General features: G+C 40.0%; 1 protein-coding gene across 1 annotated transcript in view; it reads left to right on the plus strand.

Annotated features, from left to right (window-relative positions):
• Positions 1 to 927: 927 nt before the first annotated feature.
• The window catches only part of PKN2 (protein kinase N2), a 54,488-nt gene continuing 37,315 nt past the window's right edge, over positions 928 to 18,100 (plus strand). Inside the window, exon 1 of the mRNA XM_038144741.1 lies at positions 928 to 1,409. Coding sequence (XP_038000669.1) covers positions 1,362 to 1,409 — 48 coding nt within the window. The 5' untranslated portion in view covers positions 928 to 1,361. The remainder of the gene's footprint in view (positions 1,410 to 18,100) is intronic.

The raw sequence follows: 18,100 nt of genomic DNA on the forward strand, positions 1-18,100 counted from the left end.
ACAACAGTAAGCACACGTTTAATGGACAGGTGAAGAAAACCACCAACCCTCGGCACAGGCAGGAAGCTGAAAAGAAACGTTCTTGTCACACGGTGCCACGAGAAAAGAGAAACCATTTCCTCCCAGACACTCAAACCGATTTTGAAGCTCTGAGAAGCTTATTACTCTGCAGATTAACTGAACAGTGCCAACGCCCAAAGAAACTCATAAAGCATCCCAAGTACAAATGTTTAGCCCTTTAAACTGTTAAAAATGGCATTTACAGCCCCCACTCACCACAACCTCCTGGGCCACTGCTCCAGGTCCCCAGGGCGGCAGGTGGCTGCTTGAGACAAGCGTGAACTCTCCTTCCTGAGCTACCTGCCTTCGCTACCCAACAAACTGAGGGTTTCACCTGTCTCCTGGGCCCGGGAGAGCCGAGCCCTTGCAGCCCCCAACACGAGGAATGTACCACACGTCCCCCAAACCCCGCCACCACAGGAGGAAACGACAGGATTCCCAGAGCCGGAGCCTAACGGATGGGGACGCGCAACCAGCGGAGCGTACGAGGAGGGAGGTGGCGAGGCGGCCGCGGTGCTGAGGGGAATGAGTGAGGAGCTGAGGGGAGTGAGGGGCTGAGGGGAGTGAGTGAGTGAGGGGCTGAGGGGAATGAGTGAGTGAGGGGCTGAGGGGAATGAGTGAGGAGCTGAGGGGAGTGAGTGAGTGAGGGGCTGAGAGGAATGAGTGAGGAGCTGAGGGGAGTGAGTGAGGGGCTGGGGGGCCTCGCGCCCGCCTTCCCGCGCTCTGCGCCTCGCGCCGCTCGGCCCGCGCGGGGGAGGTGGGGCCGAGGGGCGCGCGCCGCTCCCCGCCTCCGAGGGAGCCCGCTCTTCCTCCCCGCTCAGTCACGTGCTCCGGGAGCCGCAAAGCAGCGGCGCCTTTACGACAGGGTGACAGCCAAATGGTGCGACATCGGCGGCGGCCGCAGGCGCAGCAGCCGCGGCGGCCCCAGCGCTGCCAGGGCCGAGCGCCGCGCCCGGGCGGGGAGCGCACCGCGGGCACCGCACGGCGGGGAACGCACCGCGCCGCTCCGCGCCGCTCCGAGCGCGCCGCTCCGCACGGCGGAGAGAGCGCCGCTCCGCACCGCCCCGCGGGGAACGCGCCGCACCGCGCCCCACAGCCCACCGCGACCCCCATGAGAGTTAAGGGGTCGGCGGCGGCCCCCCCGCGCACCCCCGCCCGCCTGCCCGAGCACGGAGCGCTCCCCCCGCCCCCGATGCGCCCTTAGTCCCGGCCCCGGACCCGCCTCCCTCGCTCCCCTCCCCGCCGGCGGCGGCGGCAGCGGCAGCAGCAGCGCTCAGGTGCGGACTTCAAACCCCGGCGAAATGGCGTCCAACGCGGCCGAGAGGGAGATCCTCTTCACCGAGCTGCAGGTAAGCGGCGAGGGGCGCCGCCCCAGCCCCGCTCCACTCCACTCCCCTCCCCTCCCTTCCTGACGGGGAGGACGGAGGAGCCGCCGCGCCCCGCCGCCCCCTGCCCGCCGCTCGGCGCGGGACGCCCACCCCAGCCCTGCCCAGCCCGGGCCGGGCCGAGGGGCCGGCGGAAGCCCGTGCCCACCCCGGGCCTCTTCCCGCTGCTCTCCCCCGGGAGCGGCGGCGCCGCCGCCCGGTCACGGCCCCACCCCGCCGCCGGCCGCGACCCGCTTTTGTCTGCGCTCGGCTCCCTCCTTCCCCCGCCGAGCGGCCGCGTCCCTCCGGCGGGGCCTGCCCGGGCCGCGCCCCCGGCCCCGGCCGCGCCGGGATCTCCCTCCGCCCGCCCCAAGGCTGCCCGCGGCCGGAGCCGCCACGGGGCCGCAGCTCTCGCCCTCCGCCCCGCCCGGGGCACGGCGCTCGTCCGGGCCGGGCCCAGAGGGCTCCCGGTGGCCACCCCACGCCCGCGTCAGGGTCAGGCAAAGAGCCTTTCTCTCCTGTGGACACGGCACCGCGCAGGAGCCGGAGCAGCTTCCTTCTTGTAGGCCTTGAACGCTGAGCTTGGGAAGAGGAGAAAATGGTGCGATCGACTTGATTTGTCACACGGCAAGGGTTCTTGTCACTACGAAAAAACAATCCCAAAAGATCCCGCAACACTGTTTAAGGTTGAAAACTCAAAGTTTAGTGGTTTCCATCTCTGTAATTTGACCGGTTTTGGTTGCCTGTGCAACTGTTACTTTTCTTGTCAGCTGCAAGGTTAGATGCAATTCCGGAGCTTCACTTTTGTGCTCTTACCTTTAAATGTCAGCACAACCTGCTACCTCTTCAGCTTTCTTGTTCCGAAGAAAGCTTGCTTTTCTTTTCTTTCTCTTTTTTTTTAAATATGCATCACTAAATCCATGCAAGTTTTTATGTTTACCCAGGCAAAGAATGTGTCTCTGAATTTATTAGTTGAACAATGAACCAAAGTAAGAAGTCCATAAATGGAAAGTTTTTAATTTAATGGTGAAATAAAAATTAGAAAGGCATGTTTTAAAAAAAAAATTATTTATGTAATGCTGTTAAGTTCTCCTGTAGTTCTGAATGTTGGAGGTGTGCTGACTTGAATAGCAAAGGAAGAGAAAACGTTACAGATGTAGAAGTCTACTAATATTGTAGCACATGAGATGGCTGAAGGCTAAGAATCCATCTAAAATGCTGAACTTTAATCAGTGGCTCATAAGTGCCTAGGAAGAATCAGTATGTTAATACAAACTTGATACGATGATATATAAGCTCGTAAACCTGTTTGAAGTGGAGAGCTGTGTGAATAACTAACTACAGTAGTGCTTCAAGTAAGCTAAATGGAAGCAACATTTCTACAGAAGTACCCAAAGCAGGGTTCCAAGTACTTTAAACAGAAATGACTGGAGATTTTTCTCTGGGGAGATTGGAAAGGTTGGTTTTGGTTTTGTTTTGTTTTGTTACTTTTTTTTCTTGAAAGATGAGACTGACAGTGATCCTAATTTTAAAAAAAAACCGAAAACCAACCTAAAAAAACAACCAAGCAAAAAATCCACCAACCAACCAAAAAACCTAGGATGGATTAGATTCTTGGGTTGCACTGTCTGTTCCGTTATATATGGTAACTTCTGTTAATAATAAATACAGTTTTTTGCACAAGACTGAAAGGTTAAGTTAACATGGGATTGCCAGTGGAGCTTAAGCTTTGGGAACTGCTAACTTTTAGGTATTTTTAAGAAGAACTTTCATATCAGAAAGAACCACTGTAAAGATAGTGTTGTATATTAGCTGTGAAATATGAAGGCATCAATGTAGTTCTGCTTGGGAATACCTTTGAAACAAATTGCCCTTCATATACCTGTACATAAAAGTTGCTTTAGTGGTATGAAAGTAAAGGGAACTACAGTGAAGTGTGAGATACGCCATTTCACTCGTGTTTCTTCAGGAGGGAACTTCCTCAATCATAAGAACTCTAAAAGTGCTTATATGTGAAACAGACTTTTGCTTGCATATTGCAATCCTGCTCAGAAAGATGAGGAACTTGAAGAATTCAGAATTCATGGCTACAGTAAAAGTTTAAAGGGTCAAGTCCATGGGTTGATCTAAATCATGGGTGATGTGTGGTCTAAATGTTTTGTTAATAGATCTGAAAACTTACTGAAAACAAGCTAAATCCAGTGTAAATGCCAAGCTTGTTCCTGACACGGGCTCTAAAGTATCAGTTGGTGATCAATAGAACACATTGCTTTGTGCTGTAGTAAGGGCTGTGTGCCCCTGGTTATGACAGCCCTGTGTACTCCAGCGTGCTGTAAGGAAACTGTTAGCTTGGGGTGAAGTTGATAGAAGTGGATCAGTAGTTATGAGTCAATTGAAGGCTCCTGACAGAAAGGTTAGCAGACTGTCACAACTGCTGGCTAACAGGATGTGAAGTGGGTTCTGAGAAAATACAAAAAACGAAAGAGCAAACTAACTAGTTGGTAATAAGTAAGTGGTAAAACATAGATGCAGTACGTGTCCTTGTTTCGAAGGCTTAATTAAACAGGCCTTAAATAGACCCTAGATCTCACTTCTCACAATGAAAGTTTTATATTTTAAATAAGTGATGCCATATCAGGTAGAGCAATTTCTTATAAATCTCTGCTAGCAAATATCCACTTGATATTTATGTCCTGCTTTTTCTACAAAATATTGTATCCATTCTTCTATATTTTATTTTACTTTAAACATTTTACAGACTGATAGTGGGATGTGGAAAGTATATCTTGCTACTTAGCAAATTTTAAACTTAAGTCTGTTCAAGGTGAAAAATGCAACGCTTATTTCTCAGAAGTTAGCAAATGCAAAGTACAAGGTAAACTTGGCAAGAAGCAAATCCTCTTTTTAGTTTGTTCTGGTAGCTTCACCAGCGAAATTGCCTGATTACTAAAGATTGAAAGATTACATAAAGCCAGATTACCCTTTTTTACCTCCTTTTATCTTTAGTACAGGTTCTTTGGTAGGAGGAGGAGTGAGCTTGGGTAAGAACCAATATTGCTGATGTTGCCTTCTCCTCCAAAATTCTGCTGTCCTTCTCTGGGCTTGCATCCCTTAGAACTTTGTACACCAGGTAAACTAGCCTCTCCAGTGCTTGCTCTCAGTTTAATTGCACAGTCTTTAACTCTTTGCTTCCTGGTGGAAGTGCCAACTCTGTTTCTTCAAAGAAATTAAACTCTAACATAGTGCTGTAGTTTGTTAAATAAGGCATCCACAAAATAAAATATTTTAAAGTTTTTTATGGAAAAAAGTTCGGTTTGTTTTTTTCAAATAATTATTAAAAAGAATTTTTTTTTTTGTGAGGTGTATATGCTTTCTTGCCAGTAATGGTAGATGTCAGCATAGTAAATTGGTATGGCTGGGTTAACAGAAATTATTGCTTAGAGTATTTAAATGAAACCACTGTGTATGCACAATGATTACACGTGTCTACCTCTTGGTGTTCACCACCACCTCTTTTCTAGACAGTACTATGAATCTTCTAAGCTCAGGGCTTTTATTGTTAATGTTACAGGATTTATTTTACAAAAATTTTCACTTCACTCAAAGTTGTGTTCTGCAAAGCAATACTTGTTTAATATCAAGGAAAAAAAAGTATATTACTTGGGTTTATTTGCTTCAATGAAATTGTTTGGTCAAGATAAAGAACTTGAGCTATGCCCTGAAATGAATAAGCATGTAACAAACCCTCCATTACTTCAAATGGAAATATTCAAGTCTCTTCCAGGAATTAATTTTTCAAACTCAACCATCATACATATTTTTGATATTACAGAACATTGTGAAAAATGTCTTTATACTGGTCAGCATAAAGGGACCTTTTTAATGGATATTTTAATACCCTGGTCACCTAATTTCCTAAGGTGCTGTACTTAGGGAGCATAAAGCATAAATTTCCTGACAGAATCATGTTCAAAGGCCACAGTAATTTTTTTTTTAATAGTGATGAACAGTACCACAACTGAAGTATGTAAATTACAATTATATGATGGTACATCTGGTATAGTTTTTTGTTTGTTTTATTTTTCCATTTCATATCTAGGACAAGAATATTTGTCAAATTAATGTGACTGAACAATACTTAGTATTTTATTGGTCTGCGTGATACAAATTGGATAGTTGAGTCTGAGGTTATACAACTATGTTTTGTATATAAATATGTATAAAATTGGGCACCTGTACTTGTTAAACTACTAGCTGGGACTCTGAAAACCTGTATTTCATTCCTGGCTTCTCCACTCTCAGCTAGGTGACATTAGGCAGATGGGTTTGCTTACTCATGCCTCCGTTTCCTCATCTTTAGAAAAGAGGTAATGATGCCTGCTTTTTTTGGAGTTAGAAAGTACTGGGTATTTATTATTAGCTGTGGTCAAGTGCCTAAGGACACCGTAAAAAGGTACAAGTAACCTAATTAATCTGTTTTGAAGAAACATTGTAATTGGGCTGAACACTCAGCAGTAAGACTGCCTTCAAATAATATTTAGCTAGAACAGATTAGCTTTAAATAATTTTGAATGACTCTTGTTTCTTTAGGAGGAAAGAATGTCACATTCAGGTGAAAATATCCTGAACTAGTCAACTGCAGTTCAGAAAGGATGTACAGCTGCTTGGGACTTCTTAGGTCCCTACAAATGTTTTCACAATTGGTGGATTTAGAGAAGCACTTCAGGTTTTATTCCATTTGGGGATGTATATTGCTCTTTAAACATTCCTGTGTTCAGATCTTGTATTAGCAAAATATGCATCCTGTTCTCAGTGGAACATAAACAATCCTTAAAATACCTTTTGGTAGGTGGATGGGTGGAGTTTTTAGTTTTGTTTTGGGGTTTGTTTTTTTTCTTTTTTTGAATTCTGTTAGTCTTCCTGTTAACACAGGAACTTGTATATCATTTAGACTTGTATACATTTGACTGAATTTCCTTTATCAGAGTAGCTGTCTTTTTAGGACCCAGATGTGTTACTTTAACTCAAGATAAATTATTAGTGATGGCTAGTAGAAAAGTATTTAGTTATACTAAATGTAATTGCTCTTCTGGAAGAGTTTTATACATTGTGAAGGTCATTCATTACAGTGTAACCTAAAATCTGCAGTAGAATAACTAGATAAATATGTCCTTGACATTGGGAAACAGTGATTTGAGGATTTCATGTTGGGATTAAGGGTTTCTTCATCAGTGCCTCAGTGCTGAATTAGAGACTAAGACCTCTACATAGATTCAGAGTAACAAAGTCATTTATGTGTTATGTGCAGTGGAGGGCTCAGTCTGCTTTCTTCTTTTTTTTTTTTTTTTTTTTTTTTTTGTACACACTTGTACAGCTGGTACAAATTGGTTGATGGTAGGCTTTTTGTTTGTTTTGTTTTTTTCTACATGGGTCCAGTAAGTGAATGGGTTCAGGAACAGACTGCACTGTAGCATGGGCAAAGCATTTGTATGGTACTTTGAAGCTTTAATTATTAATGCTTGATCTGCTGATCTGCAGTTCCTGGCACAAGCCAAAGAGCATCTTTGCTAGTGTTTGGTGTGGGTGGGGGAGGTTCTTTTTAAGGAAATGAGATATATGTTGTAAAATTGAATCCATGGCTTCTGTTACTTTGAGATATGATTGAGAAGTACTACATCGAACCAGAAACTAATAATACTGTTAGCTAATGAAATGCTTTAGGCCTATCCTTACTAGTACCAGCAGATATGATATGTTTATTTGAACTGCAGCAATACAGTTGTGTCACAGTGACACAAATCACAATTTTGTTACTGCCATTTTACAGCTACCAGTTACTTAGTGTTTGACACCTCACCAGTGAGTTGAACTACTGGCATGGCAGTCTAGGAGTACATCCTTTGGAGCAAAGTACCGCGCTCTCGGTTTTCTCATGATTTTGTGGGATGATTTTCCAAACTTTCAGGAATTCTGTGACCATGTCAAACTAAGGAAGTTTTGTGGCATCCATCAGGTTTGCCATGCAAATTCTGGTAGCTGGTGAAGATGAGGTTTCCGTGGTGAGGAGACACTCACATGAACAGGACAGCAGTGCCCATTTGCAGGCTCATGTTCAGCTAAATGGGCCAGCTTTGCTGGGAGTTCTGCTGCTGTGCTACTCTGCCTAATAGAAGAGGCTGAAATGAGGCTATTGGAGGTAGTGTGTTTAACCTCATCAGCAGGGTGAGCTGAGAGGGTTCATGTGATCAGTTACTACGGCTCAGAAGTGGGACCACCAGCTGGGTAGTGGTGAGCTGATTGTTTTTTAGAGCAGGCCACGCCTTACTTTTTCTTGATGTTAGGTACAGATACAGTTTCCTATGCTTTGTATCAACTTTATGCCCACTGTGGCTGTACTTCCTGTTTACTGCTGCTGCAGTGTACAGAGCACTTCTGGAGTGGATGCACGGAGATGGCAAGACTGTGGTCTCAGTAGTAGAATTTGTTACTTCCACTGGACAGGGAAAAACAGGACTATTAGCAAAAGTGTATTTACCTAGGCAAGTATATCCATACTGAAAGCCTTTATTATTTTACTGTAGATACATAGCTAGCTGTCAGATAGGTACCAAATAAGAAATGATGACTGGAAAGGGCTGGGCTGTGAGAGTTTAGTATATGCAGCATTTCCCTGTTCTTTTTTTGTGCCATGAAGAAAGGCTGATATGTGGCAAGACCCAGGGACAGTGTGCTCTGGCCCAACATACAAATCAGGGTTAGTAAAAACCTTAATGTGGACATGACTGAATTAGTTCACTTTTTCTACCTCCAATTCCTATGGATTCCTTTAAGCCTTGTTTTCTTCACTGGAGATGTTTTGGTTTTTAAATGATAGAGAGTTTCTGACTCCTTCTCTAAATAAGTGCAGATCGGAGAGCTTGAATCAGAAGCCTCTAATACCTGGCTTCTGTCTTAGTGTTATGTATGGGAGTCGGGTGTTGAAGCAAATTGGTTTTTCTGTTGAGGTTTTTCTGACATTTGTTACCTTGCAACATGGTAGTAGGGTTCATACATTTTAAGTTTCCATTAAATACAAAGAACATGTTGGCCTGAAAATTAAAGTAGCAGAATCAGTTAGTTTCTATTGAGAAGAACCAGGGAACTTTCTATTAACTTTCCACACTTGTTATTAGGATGTAACAAAATGCAATAGGCAGCAAATCTATAGCCAGGAGAAGGCATAATTAAGTCTGCAATACCAAGGTACTAATAGATTGTACTGAAGTTATAAGATAAATCTCAGGAATATTGTGGGGCTCTGTTTGTTACTGTGATGAAACACTTCCAAGCAGATCAGGTCAGAAAGGAGAACTTTTCTTGTGGGTAAATACAAGAACATTAGTTTTCTGAGCCCTAAACCCAGAGAATATTACTCAATTCTTGGAATGTGTGTGCTGATACAGCTTGTGATTGGCTTTTTTTTTTTTTAGCTCTTAATACTCAAAGTACTTGAACATCGCTGCCACATACTTTTTCTCTAATCCAATTTAAGAAGTAAATATACATATGTGAACTTCATAAATACATATGCAATATCCTATGTACTCATATTTGTTAGACTGTTGAAATAAATAGGTTATTTAAATTAATGACAAGTAATAGTAATTTTAATTGTTATTTACCTGAAATAGTACTTGTAAATAATAGCAGTACATAGGTGTTCTGAAATTACTCTTCTATTCAGCTGTGTGTATGTGTATCTTCTTTTTTTTTATACAAACTTCATGTAACTTTTGAGGAGAAATTGAGAGATGATGTATAAAACATCAGAAAAAAAGTCCTTTTTTTGTTTTTCATTTCAAAGTCCTAAACACAAACTGTCTAATTAACCAGGTAATAGTGATGTTGTTTAGTGTATCACTGGTGCCATAGTTGGCCTGTGAACTTAGGAACTTTAATGTATGTATTTTTGAAAACTGTTAAAAGTATATTCAGTTTGGTTTTCTTTGTTGCACTATGATGTAAGGCAGGTCTGTGACATAAATTTAGGGTAAAGGAGTTCTAGTTGGTTCATTGATGATGTCATGTGCTGCAATTGGAAGCTTTGCCCATACAGACTTGAGTCTGTTGCTCAAAGAAAGTGTCAGACTTTGTCAGCTGGTACCACTGCTGAAAGTGAGCATGTGCCATATTGTGTTGCTTTACATTTGCACAGGCAGCTATATGGTGAACAGATTTTGTTGTTTTGTTTTGGTGGGGTTTTTTCACCCCTAGATTAGTTTTCAGCCAGATCAGGTTCATAATTGCAGTTCACTGTGTGGCCATATAAAAGTTTGTACTGCATATATCAGTGAGTGGTCTGGAACGGGAACAAACTGTTAGGGGAGGTCAGGACTGCTTGTTCTTTAGGATGCTTTTTATTGCCTGCAGTGGTGGTTCATGCAGTAAAATGTTTATGGGATTACAGATTCACAGCTAAGGACTGTGTAGAGTCCAATTCTGCTGCCGGTGAACATGCAGAAAATGAGCAGTCCAAGCACTGTCTGTGGTAATTCTTTTCTAGCTTGATGTTCTTCAATCAGAAAGTCTCACAATATGCATGTGACAGTGAAAAACCTGTTTGTCTTAAAAAGCATTAAAAATAGAATTGGTTTGGACATCATGCATCGATGGAAGATATAGTTACATTTAGTTTGATGTTGAAGGCTGAGAGCAGTGGTAAGGTTTGGTAGCAGTACTGAGGCCAGTGTAAGGATATAACCCCAAGTTTATTAGCTGACTTTCAGAAGTAGTAAGCCTTTGCTGCTAAACCTTTTAGGCACTCAATGCAAGAAGCAGTTTTGAAAAATCTTCACTCTTTTTGTTATTTCTCTAACTGAAATGGAAGAAAAAGTGAGTGTACAATTGAAATGGATGGGATTGAATTTTGGAGTGAAGACAAAGTGCTGTGGTAGTAATACTATAAATGTGCTGCCCATAAAGATAATGAAGAGACTGAGGTATTATATACAGCTTGGTATGAATACATTTGTCAGTTAATGAGTAGCTTGGTAAGTGTGAGACATTTGAATATTCAATGGGGAAATAAACCCCATACAGTGATGAGCTGAATGTTTGCAATAGCAAAATATCTCTGAATGGTCACATGAGCATCAATTAAAGCACCACTTAGAGGACTTTGAACTACTGTGTACAAGTTTGATTCCATGTTTCAAAGGTCTAGCCAAATTTGGGGGCCAGAAGGCCTACAAGGAGATTGTTTTTGGTTATTCCAGGTGTTCAAAGCTCTCTGGTAACAAGAAGCTTATTTCTGTAATGTAGGCTAAAAACTTTAACCCAGTCCTTAGAAAAATAGCAAAAACTTGCTTGGTTCTGTTTTTCTACCTTTCTTACTTCTCTTCTGCAGGAAGAGGAACATAACCACTTCCTTTTATGATAGATTTTAGGGCTTGCCCTATTTGCATCACTGAGCTTACTAGATATGAGATTGAAGTTTCTTTTTCATCATTGTAATACATCACTTGGATTTTTGAGCAACATAATTCCAAAAGCATCCAAATCTATTGCTGAGAATTTAGAAGAAATGCAAATTGACTGTGTAGCTTGTTGCTTTTTGCAAGCACAAAATGTAAAACCATTCACTGCTTTTCAACATCATATGTTTATTTGTATGGGAAAACACTGCAAAACAATGAAGTGGAATATGTTTTAAGAGGATGTTTCCTTTATAGATGGGTCTGCATATGGCATGACAGGATTCTTTCTTTCATAATACTTGAATTGTGGAAGCTAAAATTATAAGATAAGTTGACACTTCTTTGTCATAATTTTTCTGACAAGTATTATTAACCTCTGTAGTTGTAAGGGTGTGTGCTGCCTGCAGCCCATCCAGAGCGTGTTGGGAATTCCATGGGCATAATCAGATGGGGAGACCCAATAGAGTAAACCAGATTCTAGCAAAAGGTTACAGAAACCAAAGTCAAAGTTTCAGAGACTTGTATTGAAAAATACAAAAACAAGCATACAGATCTACAGAACATTCTAAAATCAGCAAGGCCTTTTTGTAGACATATTCTAAACTTAGTGACAGCAGTAGAAAAGTAAAAGTACTGTAAATCGTACATGCCTGACTACTCATGTAGCATTCTTGAACTGCTGCCCATTTGGGACTCAGCAATCTCCTTTAATGGAAGCATGTTTTCTTCAATATTTGAGTTTGTTTGTTGCTTATTTATAAGCTCATATGAAGCTGTTGTTTTAGGCTGAAAATGCCTGGATGTCAAAAGTTATGAGTTGCAGATTATAATATCCATAACTAGGGATCCTCAGAAAGATTATTTTAATTTTGTTCTTGAAACTTAACTCACTATTTAGGGAGTTTTCCTCAAGTTGCTATGATTTGCATCTTTGGTTTCTCATCTCCTGAAGAGATGGGAGCATGACATTTTGAAAATTAAAGCAGACAGTGCTTCAATATTAGAACAACATAATTTCTTTCAGGGGGCTTTTTAATTGTACTCTACTTCTTTATTCAGGCAAGTTAGTGTGAGTCAAACTAAGTATTTTTCTGTTGGGTGAAAAATTTAGTTTAAACTATTCATTTTTATCAAGCTGATTCATATATTATTCCTCAGCATATAAGGAAGCCACTTCACAAAGGAACATCTTGATCTGACTTTTTTCCTTTTCATTTTGTATGTGCATTTTTCAAATAAAATTTTAATCTATGGCAAAGTACATGGCATTTATAAGCAGTTAATTTTTTGTTTTAGGGGCAAACTCCTTTCTTGAATTCTGCCTTTACTTGTAACATGCTACATAATGCTGAAACAAATTACAATTGTAAATTTAATTGCTTTAGAAATTGGTCATTATCCGTATTAGTATTCCGTACAAGAGAGCAAGTGAATGTATTCTCAAGTTTTAATTAAACTAATTCTAACAGATTTTTTTTTTAAATCCTTAGAAGATTCTTAAGTGCAGGAGGGGTATCCAGTATCATCATGTATTTTTCAGGTTAGCAGCCAGCAGTAACTAATTTGAAGTGTTTCTTCTTAGTGGCACTAACTCAGTAACATTGTCAGGGCAGCAGTTTCTGTGCACGTGGGAATTGATTTCTTTAACTCCAGTGACATTCTTGAACTAGATGACTTTGGGTATGAAAGAAAAGCAAGGGAGATCAAAGTTCTGCTAATGATCTCCCATTTTTGCTTTTTTTTTTTTCCTTTCTACAATAGACTATACTGTTTTATGAGCTCAAAAGTAGCATTTCCTTTCTTTAGTATTTGCCTTCCTTCCCATCTGTTACTTTAATTAATTCAGTGTCAATTTAAGGTTTACACAGTACTTGAAGTAAACAGGTTTTTAAAACTTAACTACAGGCATCCGTATTCTGAGTTGATTCAAATACATTTTCTGAACTATGGAGCTGAATTATTTTCTTCTTCATTTCTATCTGGCATGTAGTTTTCTGCTAATTATTCCCCTAATTTTGATCTTGCACTTTGCCAACAGTGTACATTGAAAATGTCAGATGTTTCTAATTCTAATAATTTTTCCACTGATATAAAACAATCTGTCCACCGTCCTGAAATATAGATACATTTCTTCGCTGCAATGAATATACTTAGTGAAGTACAGCTACTGGAAATTCCTGCAAACCTGAGATCCAAAGGCAGTGAGCATTTTAGGGGTATCTACTGGGAATGAACAGAGCTGCCTCTTCCTCACTCGGGGTTAGCTGGCTGTGGTTCTGGCACCTTCAGAAAATGGGGAGGATCTGTACCTAGGCAGAAGCATTGGCTGCTGTGCCCCAGAATGTTCATAATAATGCTGGTTCATTGTGTCCTGGCTGGGTGAAACAGTGCAAAGGGCATGAAAAAGAAACCAGTAATGCTCAGAGAGGTCAGAGATGTTTAGAGTTGAGAGGATGGTAGCATGACTAAAAATAGTGTCTTAGCTTAATTTGGAAAATGGTGTATATAGATTGGGACTGTACTTTATTTTTGTAGCTAATTTTTTTTTTTACTACAGAGACTGATTTTTATTTTTCTCCTGTGACTCTTGACATCTTTAATACAATACTTGAGAGAGCATCAAAAAAACACACCCCACCCACTCACAATCAGCCCCTTCCAAGTGCAGTTAGGAAATAGCCACAACCACATAACACTTAAATTTCAGAATATGCAAGTCTCTTTCATCAAGTAGGAGTCATCTTCCTGCTGGTATTTTGCAGTCAGAAGTTAATTTGTGTATTTTTGTCTCCTAAAGATGACATGCTTAAGATTAGGCAGGTCATTATAGAGGAATACATTGTAGGTACTCTGGGGAATGCAGCAGGTTAACCATAAATAGCTTCTGCCTGCAGTACTTTGTTTCCTTAGCTTGAGGCAGTTCTTCATGAAGGTTTTGCTCAATGTCATATCTAGAGAATTTTCTGGTAGTTCTTAGTTGTTAATAAAGCAGAATATTCTACTTTTGCTTAACAGAATTTTCATGCTACAGTTTCTAGTAGTACCTGAAAATTTTTCTCAGGCTGCTGACTGAAATGCTCCTGAACTGGATTGAAGTGAAAAACTTTTAGTCTTGAAGATAAATGCCTCAAAAGTTATGAGCATACCAAAATCAGATTCACATTGGCAACAAGATTTCTAGAATGTTTTTTGAAATTGTGTATATGAGAACTGCTGTTTATATGTGCCCTGTAAAATAGGGTGAGGCTTTTAGTGTTAAAAAAATTGATCAATTTAGGATAAACATGTTACATACTACACTCAAGGTTACATTCATATGATTGTGGCTGGAAAACACATAAACTGAATGTGTAACCTTACCCACTCTGAGAAGGGAAGAGTATCACTAACAAGTATGTCTCGTTGTGGGTTTTCTGAATACTCAGCAGTATAAAAAACAACATCATTCCCCTAATTTAATGCACTTGTAAGGTGAGACCTTTTTACCATTGTTGTGTATACATGGGTTTATGGGATATCCTTTAAGATTCGGTTTTATATGTATGTCTATACATGATGCACTGAAAAACTGTTGTTTTGTTCTGCTTTATTTCTGTTATGTTACAGGTCTCGTTGGTGCATTGGTTATTTTGAAACCACTGCTTCCCATTTTCTATTTAACTGATATTGAGCTGTGCTGGTAGCAAGAGGTAGATGGAGGGGAGTCCTATGCAAGTATGCGTGCAAAACAGGAAACATGTTACTTGGGAGATGGTGCTGAGGCTAAACATAAAGAGTAAAATTTGTTCAATATGCAGTAAGAAATCCTTTGCTAAAATCCTAGGCTTTTCTTCTACACTTTTCACTGCAAACTTCATATGTAAGTCATATGTTCATTTAGGTAATAAAAAAGTAGATTTACTTAGAGTACTTATTGCAGTCAGTGGAGAATCAGGGCTCCTAAAAACTAAGAAAATGCAGAAAGGTTTTAAAAGCAAAGCTTTAGGCATACTTGTATTTAGAAATGTACTAAGAATTTTTTGCAATCCACGTAGGAAGTGAAATCACCTGCCTCTTTTTCATTGCTGTTGCATATAAAGCAGTTAAGTCAGGCAATTTTCTTTTGGCTTCTGTTGCAGGTCAAGACAGGATACTATTTCTTCATTATTCTGTAATGCCTAGGGAATTCTTAAATAGAAAATGGACATTAAGAGCCAGTGAGAATCTTTGTACCATATTTTAAGGGTCAGAGGAAGAAGGATTGCAAAAACACTATTCAAATGTATCACAATGTGCATCAGTGATGCTCTGTAGAAGTCTCAGACAAATGGGATGTGAAGTAATGCTTCTATAAATAACCCTGTGTTCATACGTAAAATTTTACTGGAAGAGCGTGGAATGAGATGCCTGCATCTCTACAAGTGGGATTTTGGGTGTGGCAGTCCCAATAAGGAAAAGTGATCTTTTCTACCGACCACCTGTAAAAGATCAGGAAAGGATTTAAGAAGCCTTTCCCATCCTTTTACTGCTGGAGGTGAAAGCAGGAGCAGGATTCCAGCTGGTTGAATGTAGGCTGTGAACTTGAGTCACTTCAGATAAAACAACCCAAGCTACTGTGAAAGAGTTCTCAGTCCTAGAGTATGAAGACACAGATCCTTGGTATAAATACAAGCATCCATCCCTTTCCTGTAATAACAGATTCAGCTAGCAAGCTGGGAAACCCATAAGCTCTGGTGAAGCTGCTGTTGCACACAGTCCTAGAAAGCAAAAAATCTGGTTCCTTCACCAGGATCTAGTATTTAGCTACTTGGCCTCTTGCCTTATAAAACACATGTTAGTATTATCTCTGATATGTATTGCTGCATTTATAATGTACAAAATAGTTGGCTGCTAAAGATGATGGCTTAATTAGAGTGGAATGTAGACTCTCAACTCTTCCATTAGTTTTGAAATGGCTAAAAATAGCTCCTGTAGAACATAGTAAAGTAAAATGGACTAACATATCAGTTGTTTGTGCTGGAAGTTGGAATTGCCAGAAACAAATAGATTAGAGGGCTTTTCTTTTCAATTGATAGTTATCCATCTCAGAAATTGAGATTTTCATACAGGGACCCCTTTATTGTACTTTTCAGATTAAAGAAATTGAGTGTATTGGTCTTCAACAATTTCCTGATACTTGCATGTGTTATTGAGAAATTCCTTTTTATTGTGAGGATTTCTTTTGCATCATTTCAATGTTTAAGACTTTTAACCTGCACTGAAAGATCACAGAAGCTCCAGCTGTAATCATTTGTTTCCGTAGTAATAAATTTTAGCATTCTTCTCTTGCAGTTTAGTTAAAGTGTGCTACACTGAAGTCCCACCACTTAACAGATGTGGCAACAGCTGATACTGTGATTTGTGGGTGAGCTGAATGCTCAATCTGTTGCATTACCCGAGATAGATAATAATACCTTTCATTTTTCATTCATAATATACAAGAAAAATACCTTACCACTGGGATTGGACTTGATTGTCATTAAGCAGTAATAAATTAGGGTTTGGGTTCCTTGAGGTTTTATTTTTGTATTTCTGCATAGTAACTGAAACTCTTTCACAAGCAGAAGTTTGCCCACACATTTTTATCTTAATCTTAACGTTACAGCTGTTGAAAATATATGGTTGCAATGGTAACTTCTCTTTAAAATAAGCATATTTTTGGATCCATGCCCACCAAATTATCACCTTTGTACGGTGTGCATTGAGTTTGAGGAGGAGTTATCAAAGTCATAAGACATGATTGTGACTCATTTCTGTTGACTTGACCTTTTAACCTTTGAAAATCTATTCTACCCAATTAAATACCACATCCCGTAGTTTGGATAATGTAGTGACATTATTCTTTGAAACATCTTGAGCTACATGTATAATACTACTCTGCTCTGAATCTTAGACAAAAACAGGTAAATTTTTTGTATGGAAAAAATGCAATAAACATATTTATATTGGGGTGACCTAGAACAAAATTATGCTAATTTTCAGTAGCAGCAGAAATTTTTGAGTTTAGGTGTTTGCTTTAACATGCCCTTCAACAGATCCCTTACTGGTTGTGGTGGAAGCAATATGGGGAAGGGGGAGAGTATTTCTCCCTGGTGGACAGATTAGTTTCTGTATTACTTAGAGGCGAATTCACCACGCAGTATTTGCATGACCTTACCTTTATCTGAAATAGTTCTGTTTCCTGAGTAACTTATGTTATACTTCAAGCACTTCAAAGCATTATAACAACTGCTTGCACCAAACTTGAGCTTAATGTAACAGAGAGATCAGTCAAGTCAAACTGAGACAAGTCTTGTGATAAGAATTTCTCTCAAGCCCCCCTTCCTTGTTTCATTCTCTGGCAGTATTTCAAATTGAGTGTATGAATTTCTGAAAGAAATGGATACCATGGATACCCCTATGTAGGGTTTGGCAAGTGGATTAAAATACACTGTATTTTAAAAGTACATGCTATATATATTCAAGAAATAATTTTAGGCCATTAGCATGAAGTTGTTTATTTATTTATATAGTACAGAAAATTTCAGGCGTTCTCATGAAAAAAACTGTAATTCTTATGGGTTTTTTGAAAGTGTTTAAAGTAACAAGAATTCACAAATACCTAAGTCCCTCAAAATACATAGTTTTGCTATCAGTTTTTAAATTTAAGGGGTTTTTATTTTAAAGAAGCCTCAAACTGTCAGACACACACAAAAATGCTCATTTCTCTGCTATTTACTAGTTCATATTTTCATATACTACTTCATATTTTTATGGGATCTCAAATTTTTTTTCACCAAGACATTTCTCAAAAGAGGACTAAATTTTTCAGTTAAAATTTAGAAAATGCAAAACAAGTTTGTGCATGAAATTCCTGTGTTGGCAGTAGGAGGTAGGACATAGATACCTGTCTGTTTTCACTGCCCACTCTAGTACAGTAAGTGTACAGCTCTAGGATCTGTGGCTGAGGGACTTAGTCTTGAAATATTTTGTGCTTCTTTGAACTTTCCTCTCTTTCATTTGTTGAACTGTCGCTTAATCCACCTGTTTTCCTTATCTTTTAAAGGGGAGTGTGTATATTTGCCACATTATTAATATATGATAATGTTACAGGCATTAGATGAGAAATTATCGTTTCAGTGCTTTGATTGCATGCATCGTGGTGAGGCTGCATTTTAGGGGAATTACTTCAGTCTTCTTGGCACAGTTCTAGGATACATCATT

This window comes from Motacilla alba, chromosome 8 (genome assembly GCF_015832195.1).
Source record: "Motacilla alba alba isolate MOTALB_02 chromosome 8, Motacilla_alba_V1.0_pri, whole genome shotgun sequence".
Taxonomy (NCBI): Eukaryota; Metazoa; Chordata; class Aves; order Passeriformes; family Motacillidae; genus Motacilla; species Motacilla alba.